Consider the following 18,495-nt stretch of genomic DNA (forward strand, 5'->3'; position numbering starts at 1 on the left):
CAGCACAGCATGGGAGCCCTCTGCTTCACAGGGGTTTTCCTTTTTAAACAAAACAAACCCTATCAGATTTCAATTTTATAATTTTACATCAGCGCTAACAACCAGGGGACAGCTTTTTACAGGCTGTGTAGAGCAATGCTGCTAAGAAACAGGACAGATACATCCCCTTCTAATAGTATAACACTCATTTATTAAGGCTGTCTTGTCTGTGAGTTCATTTGATGCTTTCTCAGAGCATCCTCCATGTGGAGAAGGGGGGCTGTGCCTATGCAGAAAGCAAGAGCCATAGTCTGGGGGACCCCCAAACTAGACCCTCTTTCTAGAAACAGCTTAGCTTGCCATCACGTGTGGGCACAGGTGACTTGCAGCCCACCCCCCACCCTGGAGCCATTACTTTGTAGTATGAAATGGGCTTTCCTGACGGCAATAAACTCCTTAGTCAGGACCGCTCCCCTCCTCTCCCTGACCCCTGGGAGACAGGAAGGGCTGGAGAGTGACAGCAGATGCCAGGCCAGAGAAAACAGGATAGGGTTCATCCCTCCTCCTGCCCAGACTGACTGCCAACTCTGATATCATTTCTGGAAAGCCTGCCTTGCTCCCCACCAGGCCTCTAGAATGAAGAGCCTCTGTCCACAGTTGTTAACGGCAATGATTCGCAGTCACTGTCCACAAACCACCATGCAGTATTAGGCTGGGAACTGAGAGAAAACGACTGTCTTCTCTGGGAAAAAATTCCTGACACAGAAAGAGCCATAATGGCAAATCCAGAAAGCAAGCTTCAGATCTCTCTATGGCTGGGACTTTGACCTGGTTGACTCTCCTTGTGTCCTCCTGACTCCCACCTCCAGGAGGCCCAGGGTGAGGGCAGACATTCTCATGACCTGCAGGGAGCCACCTTGGGGCCTGGGGCTGGTGAGGCTTTCCCTTCCCTTCCTTGGAGACTCCCCGTGTTTGACATGGGGACAGGGTGAGTGTGGAAAAGCTTCCCAGGCCTCAGCTCTGCCGCTGCTCTCCCCACAGGTCCCCACCATTCCTCAGATGTCAGTCCTTCTAGCCCTCGCTCCTCCCAAAACTGCAGCTCTTCTCCGCCCCTCATCAGGTGCCTGGACCCTCAGGTCTCAGCAGAGGAAGGATGTTATCTGCCCTCATGTTGGCCTGTGATTGGTCAGTGGCTTGCTCATCATGACTACTGTAACATCAAGTGACACTTTGGGTTGAAGGCCAAAGCACTGGGCCCTCAGAAACAGATGGGGTTGGGGGCATCTCCTGTGGGCCTGCTGACAGAGTCAGCTGGGGGAAGCGTGGTTCTGGGTATGGCACATCTTCCCATCTGGCTTCCCTCCCTCCCTGACAGGGTATGAACCCTCACAGGCTCCTTTCCTTCTGGCCCCTACCCATGTCCAGATCCCTTCCTCAGTCCCCCTCAGGCCTGGGAAGTTGACCTCAGTGATTCCCTTGGTTCACTGAAGAGCCTCCACATGGCCAACAGCCAGTGGTGCCAGTGCCAGGGCCTGGGAGTGTAGGGGTTGTGGGGAACAGCCAGTGGTATCCCCCACAGCTGTGGTGGCTCAGTACCCCTTTGCTCACATCTGTCTGTCTAGCCCTGAACCTCATTCCCATTGTGACCAGCCAAGTCCCTGCAGAGATCAAGGGTGGGAGGAAATGAATCTCTTGGGTAATCTTGTCACACAGTGGACTCCCCACCTCCCAGTGAGGTCGTAGGTTTACAGGGACAGTGAAGGAGGAGGGATGAGAGTGTGCCCCTCCCTCAAATGATGCCTGGACCTTGGGAATCTCTTTATGCCCTTTAAGTCCAGCTAGTACTTGTATCTAGAATGGAGGCATTGGCTGGTTTTTCTTTGTTGTTTTTTCTAATGCAATAAACTCATTTCTGCCTGGAAAAGAGAAAAAGAAATTTATGTGCAGCAGAGAGAGACAACAGAAAAAGAGAGATGTAGAATAAGTAAATTGTTATTTGCCATCAGGTCAGAAGCAACCCATATCTGACTCTCCAGCGGGTTTTCAGAGGCAGCAAATTGAAAGGAACAGATTGCCCATCCTTCTGGAGCTTCTCCTGTGGAACAGCTGGTAGATTCAAAAACATACCTTTAGGATTACAGCCCACCTTCTTACCACTAGGCCACCAGAGCAAATATAGTGTGTTTAAAAAAATGATAAGGTGGACATACCCAGAGAAGAGGCTGTGAAATAATGAGGTGGGGAATTGCAGGTTTAACTTGGATAGCCATGTAGGTTTCAGTAAGAAGATGACCTCTGAGCAAAGCTTGGAAGGCAATGAGGGAGAGATCCATGAAATATCAAGGGAACAGCCAGTGTAAAGGCACTGGGGCAGGAACAAGAAAGTGTAAGGTGGTCAGTGTGGCTGGAGCAAGCTGGGAAAAGGACAAAGTGGAAAGATGAGATTGAGAAGGAATGAGTGTAAGTTGCACAGTTCCTTAAAAGCCGCTGTGAAGACATTCACAGGAATGAAACGGGTGCTATGAGAGGGTTTTAGTTGGATGAGGGACATGCTATCTATTTTTCAAATTGTCACTCTGTCACTCTGTGTAATGCACTATTACAACTTTCCTGATCCTGGGAACTGAACTTGTCCACTACCATACACCCCTGGGCCCAAACACTGCTCACCAGCCGCGTGCTGACCCATGGCCAGTGTCCCGAAGCCAGCACCCTGGGCGGTGCCGAAGCTGAGAACACCCATGGGTGCCCCGGGCATTTCCAAGTAGTGCACAACGCCATTGCTGCCGTTGTCGTTGCTGCACCCATAGGCCACCTGTGTCCAGGAAGGCCAGCAGGGACGGTGCACCAGTGCAGCTCGGACAGTGGCCCCTGGTCCAGGAACACCAGCGAGGAGCTTGCGCCACCAGCACCGCCAAGCTGGCAAAGCCTGGCTGCTCTGTGAGCGCGAAGCTGGAGCTGAAGGGGCTCATGGGGGGTATGAGCGTGAAGAAGGGCTTGCAGGTGACACTCCCACAAGTGGCTGGGACCGCCAGTAAAAGCACCTGCAGCACCAGGGGGTGCGCGGGGTCCACCACGAAGTGCAGCACATCACCTGGGCGCAGAACCTGCTCCCCTCCCGCGCCGCCTCTCCAGAAGGGCAGGATCCCAGGTACACGCTGGCCCGGGGCCGGGGCCGTGGGCGCGAACGTGGGGGGGGGCACAGCGATGACGTGGCCCCAGTAACCCTGGGGGCATCAGCTGCTCGGACACCAGGCAGCTGTGACTGGCCAACATTGCAACCGGACGAGTGGCCACGAGTGATGGAGTGATGGAGTGATGGACAGCCATCTCAAAGCCCCAGTTCTCCAAGAAGAAAGCCTTGATGAAGTGGCAGCAGGACCTGAGGGGACCAGGAGGGGAGAGGATTGTGAGTCAGTGCGATCCAACGGATTTTGAACTCAGACACATGACATTCTAGAAGACTTTCCCTCACCAGCCCTGTGAATTTGGACAAGATACTATTTGGGGCTCAGTGGCACCATCTGTAAACTGGGAATCTTGGTACATACCTCATGGAAGTTAGAAGATAGTGTAAAGGCCATGGACAACTGTTTTCCATAGAAGTTGTTTGTTGGCTGTCCAGTCGGAACCAACTGATAACTGACCATCCAGTGGGTTTCAGAGGATTTAAATCCCCAGGGAGGAGACTGTCCACCCTTCTCCCACAGAAAAGCTGCTGAATTACAATCTCTTGCCTTTGAATTTGCAGCACAACTTCTTACCCACTAAGTCACCAGAATTTGGTTCTAATATCAACAAACAACTTCTGTGTTAAACACTTGTCCATGGCCTTTACGCTATATAAACACCAGCTTAAAATGAAGTTGCAGCCTCAACCTGTCCATCCCAGAAAGGCTCATCCAGCCCTCTTTCCAGAAACCACTTTGACTAATCTGCACAGAGCTCACACAAATAGCTGCTTTGTCCCAGCTGCCCAGGGCTTTGCCTTTAGAAGCTCCACTCTAGCCAGTCTTCTGTCACTGAACTGTGCCAGGCTGAATGCCATCTCCATCCACAGATGACCAGCTCACCTGTCTTCTGTACCCATCGGGGTTCACTCACCCCACCAGTGGTGCCAAGGCACTGCAGGGTAGATGTGAGGGCAGCCATGGTTGGGGAGGGGGCAGAAGGAGATGAATGGTCAGTACAGTCCCTCCTGCAGGTTTACCAGCTAGCCCTCCCATCAGGGCACCAGAGGAATACCAAAGACTAGAGCCTCAGAGTTCACAGATAAAGGATACATCTCACCTACCAGGAGCCAGGCTGAGGCCAAGCCCATTGCAGGGGTTCATTTATACTTCCTGGTGCCTGTACCTGGCCCCCAGCACCCTCCCAGGTCAGAAGGCAGATGTTCCCATTAGCATTGGCTCCAGCCTGACCTGGTGCTATTGATTTTAATGAGGCCTAATTAGTGGGAGAGAAGGAGCAGCAGACTGAGAAGACAGAGAAAGGGAAGGAACAGTGAGGGAAAGTGAGAGAAGCAGATAGAGGGCTCGAGAGACAGAGCTGAGCAGAGGCACTAAGAAAGGGAGAGGAAGACAAGAGTCGAAGGGAGACTGATATGGAGAGAGGGTTGGGCAGAGTGAGGACTGTGGAGAAAAAGACAAAAGGGAGAGAATCAGAGAGGACAAGATAAAGATGAAGAAAGATATTTCGTTAGAGAGGGCCTTTGAGTGTGTAAGAGGTGGTTATGTTTCAGTTTCAGTGAAGTGAAGGACCCAATACAATTTAAAATTAGGTGATCAAAGAGTTGAGGCAAAGTAGCTTAGGCCTGAACACTAGGGCTCCTAAAAGAAGGGGCCTGGACACTGAAAGCTGTTGAGGAGGGAGAAACTGCAGGACTTGGGAAGGATAGGACTCCATGGTCTGAGGAAGGAGGTTAACTGGGGACCTGAACTCCTTGGACTGAAAGAGAAAGGGAATTGGACCTGGGCTTCTGGAACTGGATAAAGAGGGGACTGGGGGCCTAGAGTGGTGGAAGTGACAGGGGACAGAGGTAGAACAGGACACAATGTGTCCTGAGGTGGAGCTCTGGAGGGTTTGGGGCAGAGCTCAAGGGGAGACAATGGCCTTCAGGCCATGCCTTCCTCCAGAACATCTTGAGCTGGAGAATAACAGGCTGAACTACGTGCTCCATAGAAGATCTGGGAAAAGAGGCAGAGACAGCTCCTTTCTCCCCCCAAGGCCCCAGGGATATGAGCTTCTAGGCTGCTTCCCCCCTCCCCACCCCAGGACCCCTGCATCGCCTACTCGAGATCCATCCTTGCTTCACATACAGGCACAGCATGAAGAAAGGCATATGAGTGTGAATGAGTATGAATGCCTGAACTTTTCAGAGAGGGCTGAGGTGGGGAATGTGAGTGCTTAAGATGGAGCTGGGGTGCAGGCAAGGCCTGGAACACTGGACTGAGAAGGTCAAACCCGGTCCCAGGGATCCTGAGAACCATGGAGGGCTCTACGCCCAGGAGGGTTGTCTGAGCTTTAGGAAGAACCATCCCTGCCCTGTCCTCTCCATTAGAGGGGAGACTGGGAATCCAGTGGGAGGCCAATATAAGGCCAGACCAGGGCTAGACTATGATGGAGTCAGAGGAAGGAAGTGGGATGAGGTAGAAGAGCTTAGGAGATGGAATAGGGGTTTCCCTGAGATAGCAGCTGGGGAAACATACATCTTGGAAGATGCTGAGGTCAATCAGTGCATGTGCAGTGCAGGAGAGGGTGCCCAGGCAGGTGAGGGATAAAAGGACTGGGGCTTGAGATTCTAGGACTGATGTGGAGGCTGCCAGCAGAGAAGGGAAACTGAGGCACTGGGAATGGACACTCAAAAGGAGATGAGTTCTCAGCCCTGGGGAGAACAGAATTTATGGGCTGGGAATAAAGAGGAGGTTCCCAGGGAACTGATGTTTTATCCCAAGGGCTCAGGAGATTGAAGTGCACCCCACGGGTCTCACAGGGCTGGAGCCAGAATATTCCCAGAATAAAATCCTTTAAAGTTTCTCATTTTTAGTCTAAATTTTTGTCAGATTCGGATTCATCTCCACCGGTCTGGCTATACAGGTTCACACATCAAAAGAAGATTTGCAAGTACTTTCCGCTGACTTTCTTGAACCCATTCTTTGACTCCACCCTCAACCCTGACAGTGAAAAATCTTTACAGTGAAAAATCTAAAGATTTTTCACTTAAAAGTGAAAATGCAGCTCTGAGTTACTTGCGTGGCTTCGAGGTCTCCTTGGCCAGTCTCCTGGTGTATTGAAGTGTCTGTCATCCTAGCATTCAAATTACTTTGTAAGCTATTTTGACAAATGGTCTGGGCCACATTGGCCTCTCCTCCCAGTCTCTCTTCTCTGTGGCATGGACACCACAAGTCCCACACACAGGCAGCCCTGAAGGAGACTCCACCTTGCTCCCTGCTGTAGCTCTCATCCACCCTCCTCATAGTTGTGTACCACTGAATCAGCACCAGCCAGTAGCTGACACTCCAGTGGGTTTTCAGAAGCAGTACATCAATTGCCTCCGAAAGACTTACTTCCAGAGGAGAGGACACTGGGAGGAGATTGCCCATCTTTCTCCTGCAGAGCTGCAGTTGGATTCAAACCAAGTATCTTTGCTTTAGCAGCACAATTCCTTACCACTAAGCCCACAAAGCTCCCCACGTGGATCTTACCAAGGTCTAAACCTTGCCTCTCTCCTCCCCATCTATCACCTATTTTGGCTCTCTGATGCCTTGGGGTGGAGCTGAAGCCCTCAGCTTGACAACTGGCCTCTGCCCAACTCTTGAACTCATTCCTCACCATTCTGTGCTCCTGCCATATGGAATTCCAGCCAATTCAGCACAATCCTCTCTCTGTTCCATTCTTAGCTTTTGCACATGATGTTGCCTGTACGTGAAGACCCCCTTCTCCTCTGGCTCGTTCCTTCCTGTCTGTTAAGTCTGTCAAATGTCTTCAAGACAGAGTCTACATATTTGAAAGGGCCCAGTGTGAACATGAAAAGGGGGATTCTTATTTAAAAATCATTAAGAATTGCAAGACAGTGACAATGTGCTCTAGGATATTGTCAAGATGGTGACAGATCAAGCCTAGGGTCCTTGTAAGCACAGGAACCCTGGATGGTTTCCTTCTCTGTCTGAAAGAAATCTTCTTGGACTTTCCCCACCTCCTCTCCCAGGCTCTGGATGTACTCTTCTTTGGGATCCCCAGAGCTTCTGCAAAATGAGACCTAATCTTTCTTGCCTGATCTACTTAAGTTCTACAGTCTATGTTCTACATAGAGGACTCTGGCCAAAGCCAGCTGGGTGAGTATCCATTTTTTTCCACTAGGTGGAGCGCTGTGAGAGCAGACCCTGATTGCACCACGCGCTGATCAATGTGCTTGCGCTCAGGAACCTCAGTATTTGCTTTTGTGGATAGGTACAAGAGGGCACGTCGACTAGGGAGGAACCAAAGACAGGAGCGACAATCAGGCTCAACACAGAAAAGAAGCATCCCTTTTGGGAGGGCTCCTTTATCCCATTTCTCCAACTTCTGTGACCATGTCAAAGCCTGGCATAGCTGAAGCTTTGCAAGGGATCACGGATGCCTCAGCCCCTCGTGCGGTATCAGGTTTTCTAGCCCCATCAGGAAACAGGATCTGACGGCGTGAAGACAGAGAAAAGCAGTGCTTCTCCGCTGCAGGATTTTCACTTCAAGACAATGTTCCGTTCTCTGGGGCCCAAAGAGCCTGAATGGATAGGGTGCTCTCCAAAGCCAGATGCTGGGTGGGCACTGGAAAAAGTCGCTCTTCCAGCTCAGGAAATCAGTGGGTTGACTTAGGCAGTGCTAAATTTTAGCTTCAACTTCTGGATATTATATTGTCCATATATTGTTTCTGCATGAGTGATGAAGGATGGACCAGACATCCTGCGAGGGAAACAGGACCATTCTAGAGGGCCCAGCATGCCCAGTGGACCTCTTCACACCCTCCCTGCTTTCCATCCAGCATGTGCCTTCTTCTGTGTCTCATTTCCTGACCATTCTCATTCCCCCTGACCAGCCACAGCCTCTGGGATGAGGCAGTAAGTACTGTTCTATCTGCCTAACACCTCGGCCTGGAAAAGGCCCTTAATCCCCAGTAAGAATGGGATTTTTTTATTAATATCAGAAACCAGGCTCCACAGTCCTTTTTACAAGGAAAAAAGTCCAGACTTTCTGCACTCTAGTCTGAGAACCAGGGAAGTTGGACTCTGGTCCACACTGGCTTCTTCTGTGAAGGGCAGAAGCGTCCCATCTCTCTTGAATCCATCCAATTCAGGTGCTGACCAAGTTCAGGTCAATCTCCTGCCTGGACTTGACTGGTTGACATGCTTTGTTGAGGTCAGGGAGCATCCTGCAATGCTTTCTCATGCCACTTAGAATACAAACCTAGGGTCCTCTCATGGCCTGCAGGGCCCCTCATCATCGGATCCCTTCCTGTTCTTCAGCTGTGAACTACATCGTTCCTCTCTCCTCCTCCACTTCAGCCACTCTGACCTCCTTCAGTCCCTTTTACTTACCAGGCATCTTTCAGCCTCAGAACTTCTACGGCTTCCCTGGCACAGAAGGCCCTGTCCAGGCCTGAGTAGTTAACATCAGAACAGCACTCAGATCTCAGCCAAGGAGTCACCCCCTCACCCTCTCCTCTCCTGGGCCAGGTCTCCACCCAAAAAGGATGTCCTAACTCTGTGTACCTCTCCTGCCAGGATGCTGTGCATTTGTTTGTGTGGTTATTTAACGTGTTCCCCTCCAGATAGTAGGGTTTGCCGGCACTGAATTCTCAGCACATCACAATAGCAGGACTCTAATAAAGATCATCTCCATTAAAATGAGTGTTTTTAAAAAGAAGCAATTTAAAAAAAACCCAAAAATATGAGTTTAAGAACAGTCCTGCTACCACTGTGAATAACAAATGAGAAACTTGCTCGATGTTATGCCATCCTCACAATCTCTGCCAGACTTGAGTAATCAGTCCATTTCCTTGAAGATCTTCCTCTCTTTTGCTGACCCTCATTATAAATGATCCTCCTAGTTAATGTTGTCATGTACCTTTGAGTCGAAACCAACTCCTAGCTGACCCTCCAGGGAGTTTTCAGAGGCTGCAAACCACACAGGAGATTGCCAATCTTTCGCCTGCAAACAGCTGGTAGATTTGAACCATGTGCCTTTGTGCTGACAGTGCAACTCCTTACTACTAAGCCACCAGAGTTCCCTTTCCTCATGGCAGTAACTTGTATTGTATAGCTGGTACTAAGGCCCCTTTCCTGAGACTTATCACCCCATTCTCACTGACACCAGAAGGTAGCAGATGTAAAAGACAGGCTCTTCATGATGCTGTTGGTAGACTGATGGGTCAGGCCAGGCCTCTAGAAATTGGTTTTCCTCTGGAGCTGACTGAATATCATCTTCAAGTTCTGCATTGTCCAAGAAAGCTGTGGTAGAATTTAGGATCTGTCATCCTGGGAGGTAAGGTCGTGTGCACCAGCTCCTGAGAATGGCTGGTCCAGCCTTGGAAACTTTCTCCCGAGCCCCTCATTCCAGGCAAAGCTCTACCCCTGGCTCACCATTAGACAATCCCCAACATCAGTGGTTATCTCCCTTTACTGCCCATCACATCCAGCTCCCCAGGGAGGCCCTACAGTTCCTGGGCCCTATCCTCCAGTCCTGGTGTCTGGAGCATCACAGGGCTGAGTGAGTATCAGCCCTGCCTGGGCACACGGGCCAAAGCCAGGCGCCAGGCCGACACTCTCCATATCTACCCTCTACCAATCTCAACTTGGTGAACTATACATAACATATCCCTACCACTCCTTTCTCGCAGGGGTCGCCTCATCCTTTGCATCATTACTGGGGCCTGACGTGCCTTTTTTCCTTCCTCGTGCTGCTCTTGTTTCATCTGTTAGGCTTTTCTTTGCCAGTCCTAAAATATAGGAGCTTACAGGACCCCAGAGTCCTGGTATTCTTCCTAGAGGCTGTCTCATTTAAGTACCTACTGGATTCAGCTCTCTACACAAAGCTCTCATTTCTGTTCCCCCTCTCAGCCTCAGACTGGAGGTCCTGTGACCTCCAGGATACTACCCTCCAGGCCCCCATGTCCACTGGGTACTGTACTGGTCACAGCATCATCCTCAAATTAGCTTGCCCCTCCTCCCTCGTCCTGCACTGTTGGGACTGTTCGGTGCCACTGAGTCAACTATGACTCACATTGACCCTGTGAACAACAGCTCTGAACCCTGCCCTGTCCTGCACCATCTCTGATATGCTCAAGGCCATTGTTACAATCACTGTTCCAACCCTTCTGGTTGGGGGTCTTCCCGTCTTTCTCTGACCCTCCACCTTTCCCAGCAAGATGTTCTTTTCCAAGTAATGGGTTCTCCTGACAACATGCCCAAAGTATGTGAGACCAAGGTCCATCATCTTTGCCTCTAAGGAGCGCTCTGGGTGCACTTCCTCCAGGACAGACTTGTTTGTCCAGACTGAGTACTCTCCTCAACACCGTAACTCAAAGGCATTGGTTCTTCTTCTGTCATCCTGATTCATTGTCCAGCCCCCAACCCTCTCCTCAAGCTAGAGACCTGGATCTTCCCTAGATGCTTCTCAAGCCCATGGCCCCTCAGACTCCAGGCGATCCACTCTGTTCCCCCTCTTCCATTCCCTCAGCTCTGCCCAGGTCCAGCTCTGGCTTCTTACTGGACCAGCCTCACAGCTTTGGTCACATGTTGGCTGACCAGGTCTCCCTAGTGTCCAAACCTGCCCCTGCTTCTCCCCTGAATACAACCCTCCATTATTAGCTTAACATCAGAGAGATTATCTAACAGATGAGAGTCTCGGGGGTCCTGACGCTTGCACACAGCCCCCCACACACCCACCCCCGTCTTCCTTCTACTCTCTCCCACAGGACCTCTAGACCCTGTTAATGAGCCCTAGTCTGTGCTGTACCTCAGCCTGGAACAGTTTTCCCTCTGCTCTTTGCCTGGTTCTCTCCTTCAGATACCATTCTCAACCATGTCTGCTCTTCCAAGAATACCTCCTGGAATTGTAGGCTGCTGAGTTAGGCATCTCCTTTGGGTTCCTAGGTTTTTCTCATCACAGCACTGATCATGCTGGGCTATAATTTTTCAGGAACCTGTCTCCTCACTGGACTATAAGCCTTCTGGGGGCTGGAATCCAAGCTGTCTGGGTCACCACAGTATCACTCAGCAGAGGGCAGAACCAAAATGGATACCCCAAGAGTTTGTTGAAAGAACGCATGCCCATCCTCAGCCTTAGAGACCCCACACAATACTGCTGCTCTTTCCCAAACTCCAGACCCTTGGGTGAGTTCCCCAAACGCCACAGACGGAGACAAGGGAAAGGACCCAGGCCCGAGCTTAGAAAAATAGGACTTTTCTTGTTGTGCCCTGGTATCCCCAACACCCTCCCCGTGAGTTTTTAAAAACCGTGAGCAATTTGGTGAGTCTGTGGCCAGGCCCCGCAGCGTGTTGAGGTCCCGTGGAGGTGGGTGTGTGTTTAGGGCCCCACAGGTTCATGGCTGGGTCCCCAGGGCTCGCAGTCCAGCTGGACCACGGTGTGAGCCCGGGGCGCGGAAGGCTCCGAGGCTGGTGGGGCCGACACAGGGCCCAGGGCGCCATTGGTCTGGGAGCAAACGCTGCTGACTGGGGCCTGCGCCTTGGCCTTGCCGGGGGGCTGCCCTCCGTGCACCTTGTAGCGCATGAGCAGCACGAAAATGAAGACCAGTACCGAGGCCACGATAACACCGCCCAGCGCGATGATCATGGTGCCGCCTAGGAAGGGAGCGTGCGGAGTCCCACACGGCCGCAGCGCTGGCTCAGTGGAGAAGTGGGCACAGCCCACCGGCCGTGTGGCCGTGAGTCCTGTGGCGCTGTCCTCGTACACCGCCAGAACGCAGAGGTCGTATGTACGGCCGGATGCCAGGTCTGTCAACAGGAATGAGCGGCTGTCTGCCGGGATCATCCTGGAGGGGCACACAGGTAGGGTCAGACCTCCGACTGCCTAGCATCCACCCCACACTCCCTCCCTCCAAGGCCCTGCAGGCTGGATTCCAAGTCTGCTGCCTCATTTCTCTCTAGCCAGCTGTGTTCTTCCATTCACCAACTCAATGCCCTCTGGTCTGATGATGCCCTTTCAGCCCACTGAGTTTCCTTTAGACTACTACCCAAGTCCGCACTGCCCCACATTCTCGGTTTCTTATAACCTGCTATTCCAGGCTCCCAGTTGGGCTTCACACTCCTGTGCTCCTTTAGGCACACTGCCCAACCTTTCTCTGCTCTGTGGTTCAGCCTCACTGTAGCCTCATTGCCACATTTCTCCGAAGCATACTACTAAATTCTCCCAATCCTATTTCACACCCAACTAACTTCCCTCCGCAGCCTGAAATCCAATGTCCTTCTTGCCCCACTGCCTAATTTTGCTCTACTCCACTGCCTGATTTTGCTCTGGCCTGCAACCCAATTCTCCTCTAGCTCATTGCCCGAGTTCCTCTTCTACACCCAATTCCCCTCTAATCCATGCCCAAGTTCTCACGAGCTTTTGGCCAGCTGGGTTTCCAGTTTACTGCCCATTTCTGTTCTTACCTGGTCTTGGCTGCCATTGAACCCCAGGTCCCATTCCTTCTCATCCTCATTCAACTTCTAATTCCACCTGTCAAATCCTCACCCAGTCGCCCTCTGGCTCCATTATGATTTCCTTTCCAGCCTGAGCCCACTTTTCCTCCTTTGATTTTGCTGAGCTAGAATTCTCTCTCATTTAACTGTGTGATTCTCTCATATACAATTTCCTTCTAACCTAACAATAAATCCCCTCCAGTCCCATTGCCTTATTATTATGTCCGTGGCCTGTTTTCGAGTGAGTCCTGTCACCTGATTCCCTTTTCACTGAACTGATGGTTGCCTCAATCACCACTGTTGATTTGTTTTTCTCCCTGTTGCCCATTTTCTTGCCAACTTGATCACCTGATTCCTTTTTATTTCTCCTAACTGGGTTCTACTTATTCTTCCCCATCTCATTTTCCTTTATCTTTAGCACCTAATTCCACAATATTCTACCCTGTTGGAGATTTAACTCATTTTTCCAATCTTTGTTTTATTCCTAGACTGCTTTAATGAGAAAGGCACAGGGGACTCTGTGATTGTCTGTGGGAGAGGGAATGTCTAGGACAGCATTTCCCCATCACACGGTAGACATAGCTGAGAGACTTGTATGATGCTCTGGTGTGGTTTCTCTGTGGAATCATCTACTGAATATGTTTGAGAAAAGGAAAAGGGATCTAGAGGGACCCAGGGACTAGCCCTTCAGACACCTTGAACTCTGCAGTTAAGCCTCAGGGGATTGCACCTTTGGCACAGCCCAATAGAGAGGACAGAAACGTATCCACAGCTACCCACACAAAGCCAAACCTTAGTCAAGAAAGCCAGCAGCATTAGCATCAGCAGCCACCACTATAGACCAGAGAGATGTACCAAATGCTCTCAGCTTGGGAGTGGAAGTTGTCATGACCCATCTCTTAAGAGTGAGTAAGCCTGAGGCTTGGTGTTTACAACAATGGCAGAAAGGAAGAAGTCCCCAGGAATTGAAGATGGCATTATTCCAACTCACCTGGGTATTTGTACCAGGTTAAATTTGATTTAGGAAACATTTAGGTTCCACTGTATTAGAATTCCAAACTGTGGCATACAAACTGGAAGTCTATTGTCTATTTAACCCCTTTTTCTAGTTTTCCTTTTACCTGGAGGTCAATTTTCTCTGTAAGAGGGCTGTCTTGCTCTCCCTGTACCCTCGTAAGGCTGGCTTATACTAATATTATCTCGAGAAGGAGGTGTCTCATTACCCTTATTACTTAAATTTGGGTGTCCTCCCCTAATGCCTATCCTTTCACTCTACCTGATTTCTTTTTTATTCCTTCTGTTTGATTTCCTTTAAACCTTGTCTACTTCATTTTTCTATTTCTGACTATTTACTGTTGTTGCCTTATTTCTTTTGACTTATGCAGCCCAATTTCTTTGATTATGGCTTGAATTTTTTTCCAACCCTGTAACTTAATTTTTTCATTTAATTTTTGCATCTGTGGTTTCATTTCTTTTGCTCTGTTGACTAATTTCTTTTTTACCACTGCCCCCGGCATCAGCAGGTGCACCTTCAACCCTTCCTTGCTCTGAGCCACCACCCTGTCAGCTCTGCACCTGTAGACGAGGATGTCGTCGGCTGAGCTGTTATACTGGATCTGATACATGCGGATGCCTGGGATAGGTTGCTGGTCTGGCCACTGGACGAGGGCTGCTGTGGCTCCGTGCTCAGTCACCTGGACGCCTTGGTCAGCAGGGATGCCCGTGTCAGCTGCCTTGGCTGAGGCGGAAGCAGAGGCAGCAGAGGGCGGAGTGAGGGCATCAGGATCCCCGTCCCGCGGGGGGTCACAGCTGGTGCTATTGGCCAGCTGTGGGGGTGGTGGGGGACCCACGGTCAGCTCCACGGCAGCCGTGGCCTCACCAGCTGCATTGGCTGCAATGCAAGTAAAGATGCCACCATCTCCCGGCTCGGTGACCAGCAGTTCCAGTGTCCCATTAGGAAAGGCCCGGGCTCGGCTTGAGTTGCCCAGCAGTCGGCCCTGGGGGGACACCCAACGCACCCGGGGTTCTGGGTCCCCCACTGCCCGGCAGCGCAGGGCAGCTGGTCGACCTGCAGGCACAGCGAGGGGTGGCGAACGATGAGTCACCACAGGTGGTTCGCACACAAACTCCTCCTCACCCACAGCCCAGAAGTAGCGGCCACCCAGGGCAGGTGGTGAGGCACAAGCCTCAAGGTCATCCTCTCTGGCCAGCCGCCGCAGCCACACCAGCTCACAGTTGCAATGCAGGGGGTTCCCGCCAAAGGCCAGCACCAGGGCCGAGGCAGGTGAACCGCGGGGCCTGGCCAGCAAGGGCAGGCGGGAGAAGAGTGGGTCCGGAGGGATGGTGGTCAGCCGGTTGGAGGTCATGTCCAACCTGGCCAGCTTGTGCAAGCGGGAGAAGGCACCCGCAGGCACTGAGGCCAGCAGGTTGTGGTCGAGGCCTAAAGTGTTGACATTCCCCAGGCGGCCCAGGGCCTCCCAGGGCAGCTGCTCCAGGTTGTTGTAGGAGAGATCCAGGTCCTCGAGGGTCTCGGCACAGTCATCCAGGGCGCCGGCTGCCAACGCTGCCAGCTGGTTGTTGCTCAGGATGAGGTGGCGCAGGTTGACCAGGCCACGCAGCTGACCCTCGCCCAGCGAGGTCAGCCGGTTGCCGTCAAGGTGCAGGGCGCGCAGGGCACGCAGGTCGGCGAAGGCGCCCACCGCCACGTGGCGGATGGTGTTCCGTGACAAGCTGAGGTGCAGCAGGCCCGTCATGTTGGCGAGGTCACGGCGGCGCACGGCTGCGATGAAGTTGTCCGCCAGGCGCAGCTCAGCTGCCCGGCGGTCCAGTGAGGGTGGCACGAACAGGAGCCCAGCCCCTGGGCACAGCACACTGAGGGGCAGTGATTGTGTCTGGCAGCGGCAGCGGCGGGGACACGGGCTGGGTGTGGCTGGCTGAGCTGGCGATGAGGCAGGGGCCAGTGGCAGGAGGCAAAGGAGCAGCGGGAAGACGGCCATTGCGAGCAGGGGAGGCCTGCAGGGAGGGAAGAGGAGAGGCATTAGGGTGACTCTGGTGGCTTAGTGGTAAGGAGCTGCACTGCCAACTCAAAGTCATGCAGTTCAAATCTTTGCTGTTTACTGCTTCTGAAAACCTGCTGGAGGGTCAGCTATGAGTTGCTTTCAATTCAATGGTACACAACAACAAGATCAGTCGGCTAAGAAGAAATCAATCTGTCCTGGAAGAAGCACAACCACTGCGCTCCTGAGAGGCAAGAATGGTGAAACTTTGTCTTACTTTGGGCATGTTGTCAAGGAAAAGGAGATCATGCTGGCAAAGGTGGAGAATGAAGATTCTCAACACACAGAACGATGCAGTGACTACAATGGGATTGAGGTGAAAAGTTCACATCTGTTGTTCAAAAGGTGACTGTGAACCGGGGTCTACTCAACAGCACCAAACAACATGACCAGAGGAGGGGTACCCTGAGGAGTCAGGGCAATCTGAGACCAGGAGAGACAGTCAGAGAAAGAGATGGCCAGATAAAGTGGGCATGGCCAAAGTCTTAAGATGTTTCTTGGGGGTAGCAGAGAGCAGGAGGATGAATCAAAATGGTCAGAAAAAAGAGAGGTGATTAGAAATGGTCAGACAGGGTGGGGGGGAAGGGATGGGGGAATTGTATACTAATGAAGGAATTTTTTCTTTTCTTTTTCTTTTTGGAGAGGGGAACGAAATGGTGGGGAGGGGTGGGCAGGGAGAAAAGTGCGGCAATGAATGAATGGAAATCCAAAACCTCTGTAAATGTCTATTAAAATTAATAAAAAAATAAAAAAAAGAAATGGTCAGACAGTGGGAGAGCTGTTTGGAAGGTAAAACAGAAGGCTTTAAAGAGATGATCATAGATGGCAACAGTAGTAGGAATGATTAGAAGTGGTCAAACATGACCAGAGAGGAGAAGTGATGAGACATTATGAAAAAGACGAATGATTGCCAAAGAGAAGGGAGGTTGTCAGAGCCAGGAGAGATAGTAGTAAAAAATAGAGAGGTGGCAGAAATGGCCAAAAGCCAGAATAGGAGATCAGAAAGATGAGGAAAGAGCAGATAATGTTAGAAACAGAACAGAAATCTGATTAGGGTCATGGTTTTGAGGAGTGGTTGGTTGTCACAGAAAGAAAAGGCAGGGCACCAGTGATCAAGAGAAACAGACAGGAGACATAGTCAAAAAAGGTCAGAGAGGTTGAGTTGTAGACTGGGAGTTATAGTCAAGAGTACAAGAAGCCAAGAAAGATGGTGAATGCTGGTCAGAGAAAGGGGAGGTGGACAGAGGAAATGAGAGAAATGGGGTAGATGGAGAAGAGAAGTGCCACAGGGTCAGAGACATGGATGATCAGAGGGGAAGACAGACGGTGAAAGAGGACAGAGAGAAGAGTAGACAGAAATGTCGACGGTCACTAAGGGAAACAGTAGAGAGGCGAGAATAACAGGAGAGAGGGGAAGAGGAAAGGGATGGCAAATGTGGTCAGGGAGGAAAGATGAATGGAGGTGATCATCAGAAGTAGTGACCGAGCAAGGAGTCTAGAAAGGAGTGGTGGACAAGAGAGATGGCTGGGAATGGTCAGAGGCAGACAACAGGGTGGGTGTCAGTGAGCTGGAGAGGCCACTAACTGGGAAGAGGGGAGTTCAGGGAGGGCGACTGTGTTCAAAAGTGAAGGAGCAGGAACAGAAGGCAGGTCCATGGGAAGAATGTTTCCTGGGGACAGCAGAGGTTCTAGGGGGACCTTGACTTCACCTGCCTCCACACCCAGTCACCCATCTCCTCCCTAGTCCCTATCCAGCACAGATGTCTCCCAATGGACTTACCTGAGCTGGAAGCTGCCCCACGAAGCAGAGTCCTCAGGCTCTATGGGGGGCAGAAGTCAGGGCACTGGAGGTGAGATCTGCTCATGGTTCTGTCCTCAGGACCTCTCAGGAGGGCTGCTCCACCATGGTGGGGTCTCAGCTCAGATCTGCAGCCACTAGGAGGGAACTCAGGCTCCCAAATACTTGGGCTCTAGGGCCCCAATTTCAGAGGCTCAGGTCCCAGTCACAATCCTCTAGCTCGAGCCTCGGGTGGTAAAAAGCCAAATAGGAAGTTTAGGGTCAGTTCTAAGCCCAGTGTCCTGAAGGAGATACTGAGTTTAGCTATTGGAATGCTGAGTCAAGATTTGGAGGTCCCAAACCCCCAAAGTTCAGGTCTGCAGCAAAGACCAAGGACCAAATTCAGGTTAGACCCTGTGAGATCCTGTTGGTCTGATTTTGAGATTATAGGCCTCGATCTCAGGGTTCAGGTTCCAAATAGTGGGCTCCAAGATATACATATGGGAAACCAGTTCCAGATTTCAAGGTCCTAGGCACAGAATTTAGAGTTCAGGTCCAGCCCTGGGGTTTTAGAGGCAAAAATCTCAAGTTTAGGCTCCAAGTATTGGGGTTTGTGTTCCAGACATTGGGGTACAGGCTCCAAATCGTAAATCTCAGAAACCAGATGCTGGGATTCCAGCCCCAGATACTGGAGTCAGGGCTGCTCCAGGTCTTGGGGTCCCATGGCTGGATTTAGGTGTGATGCCCCCAGATTAGGTCCCAGGCCCGGGGTTCCCGACCTCTGGATCCACTCTTGGGGTTCAGGCTCTCGATGTTGGGGTGCAGCCTCCCAGTCTGGGGCGGTGGCGTCCAGGCCTGCCTCCCAGGCTGCGGCGGGGGCGGCCAAGAGGAAGGGAGGGGGTCGGCTGCAGTGGAAGGGGAGGCGGCCGGGCAGCACCGGGCCGGGGTAGGGCGAGGCCTGGGAGCACACGGACAGACAGGGACATGCGGGGTGGGGGTACCGCAGCGC

At 51.7% G+C, this 18,495-nt stretch overlaps 1 protein-coding gene across 1 annotated transcript; it reads right to left on the reverse strand.

Annotated features, from left to right (window-relative positions):
* Positions 1-11,391: 11,391 nt before the first annotated feature.
* Positions 11,392-15,659, reverse strand: LRFN3 (leucine rich repeat and fibronectin type III domain containing 3). The gene is made up of 2 exons (XM_006899661.1): positions 14,229-15,659; positions 11,392-12,004 (listed from the first exon to the last, which is right to left on the reverse strand). The coding sequence occupies exons 1-2, from the start codon at positions 15,647-15,649 to the stop codon at positions 11,539-11,541; spliced, it is 1,887 nt and encodes a 628-aa protein (XP_006899723.1). The 5' UTR covers positions 15,650-15,659; the 3' UTR covers positions 11,392-11,538.
* Positions 15,660-18,495: the final 2,836 nt, after the last annotated feature.

This window comes from Elephantulus edwardii, unplaced genomic scaffold, assembly GCF_000299155.1.
Source record: "Elephantulus edwardii isolate Elephantulus edwardi_28Jun2011 unplaced genomic scaffold, EleEdw1.0 scaffold00266, whole genome shotgun sequence".
Lineage (NCBI taxonomy): Eukaryota > Metazoa > Chordata > Mammalia > Macroscelidea > Macroscelididae > Elephantulus > Elephantulus edwardii.

Bases quoted from the DNA above. Each gene is read 5' to 3' on its own strand.
- LRFN3 (XM_006899661.1), bottom strand. From the start codon at position 15,649: ATGGCCGTCTTCCCGCTGCTCCTTTGCCTCCTGCCACTGGCCCCTGCC. The intron at 12,005-14,228 runs GTGCAGAGCTGA...GTGCCCCTCCAG, and splicing joins GACGACATCCTCGTCTACAG to GATGATCCCGGCAGACAGCC.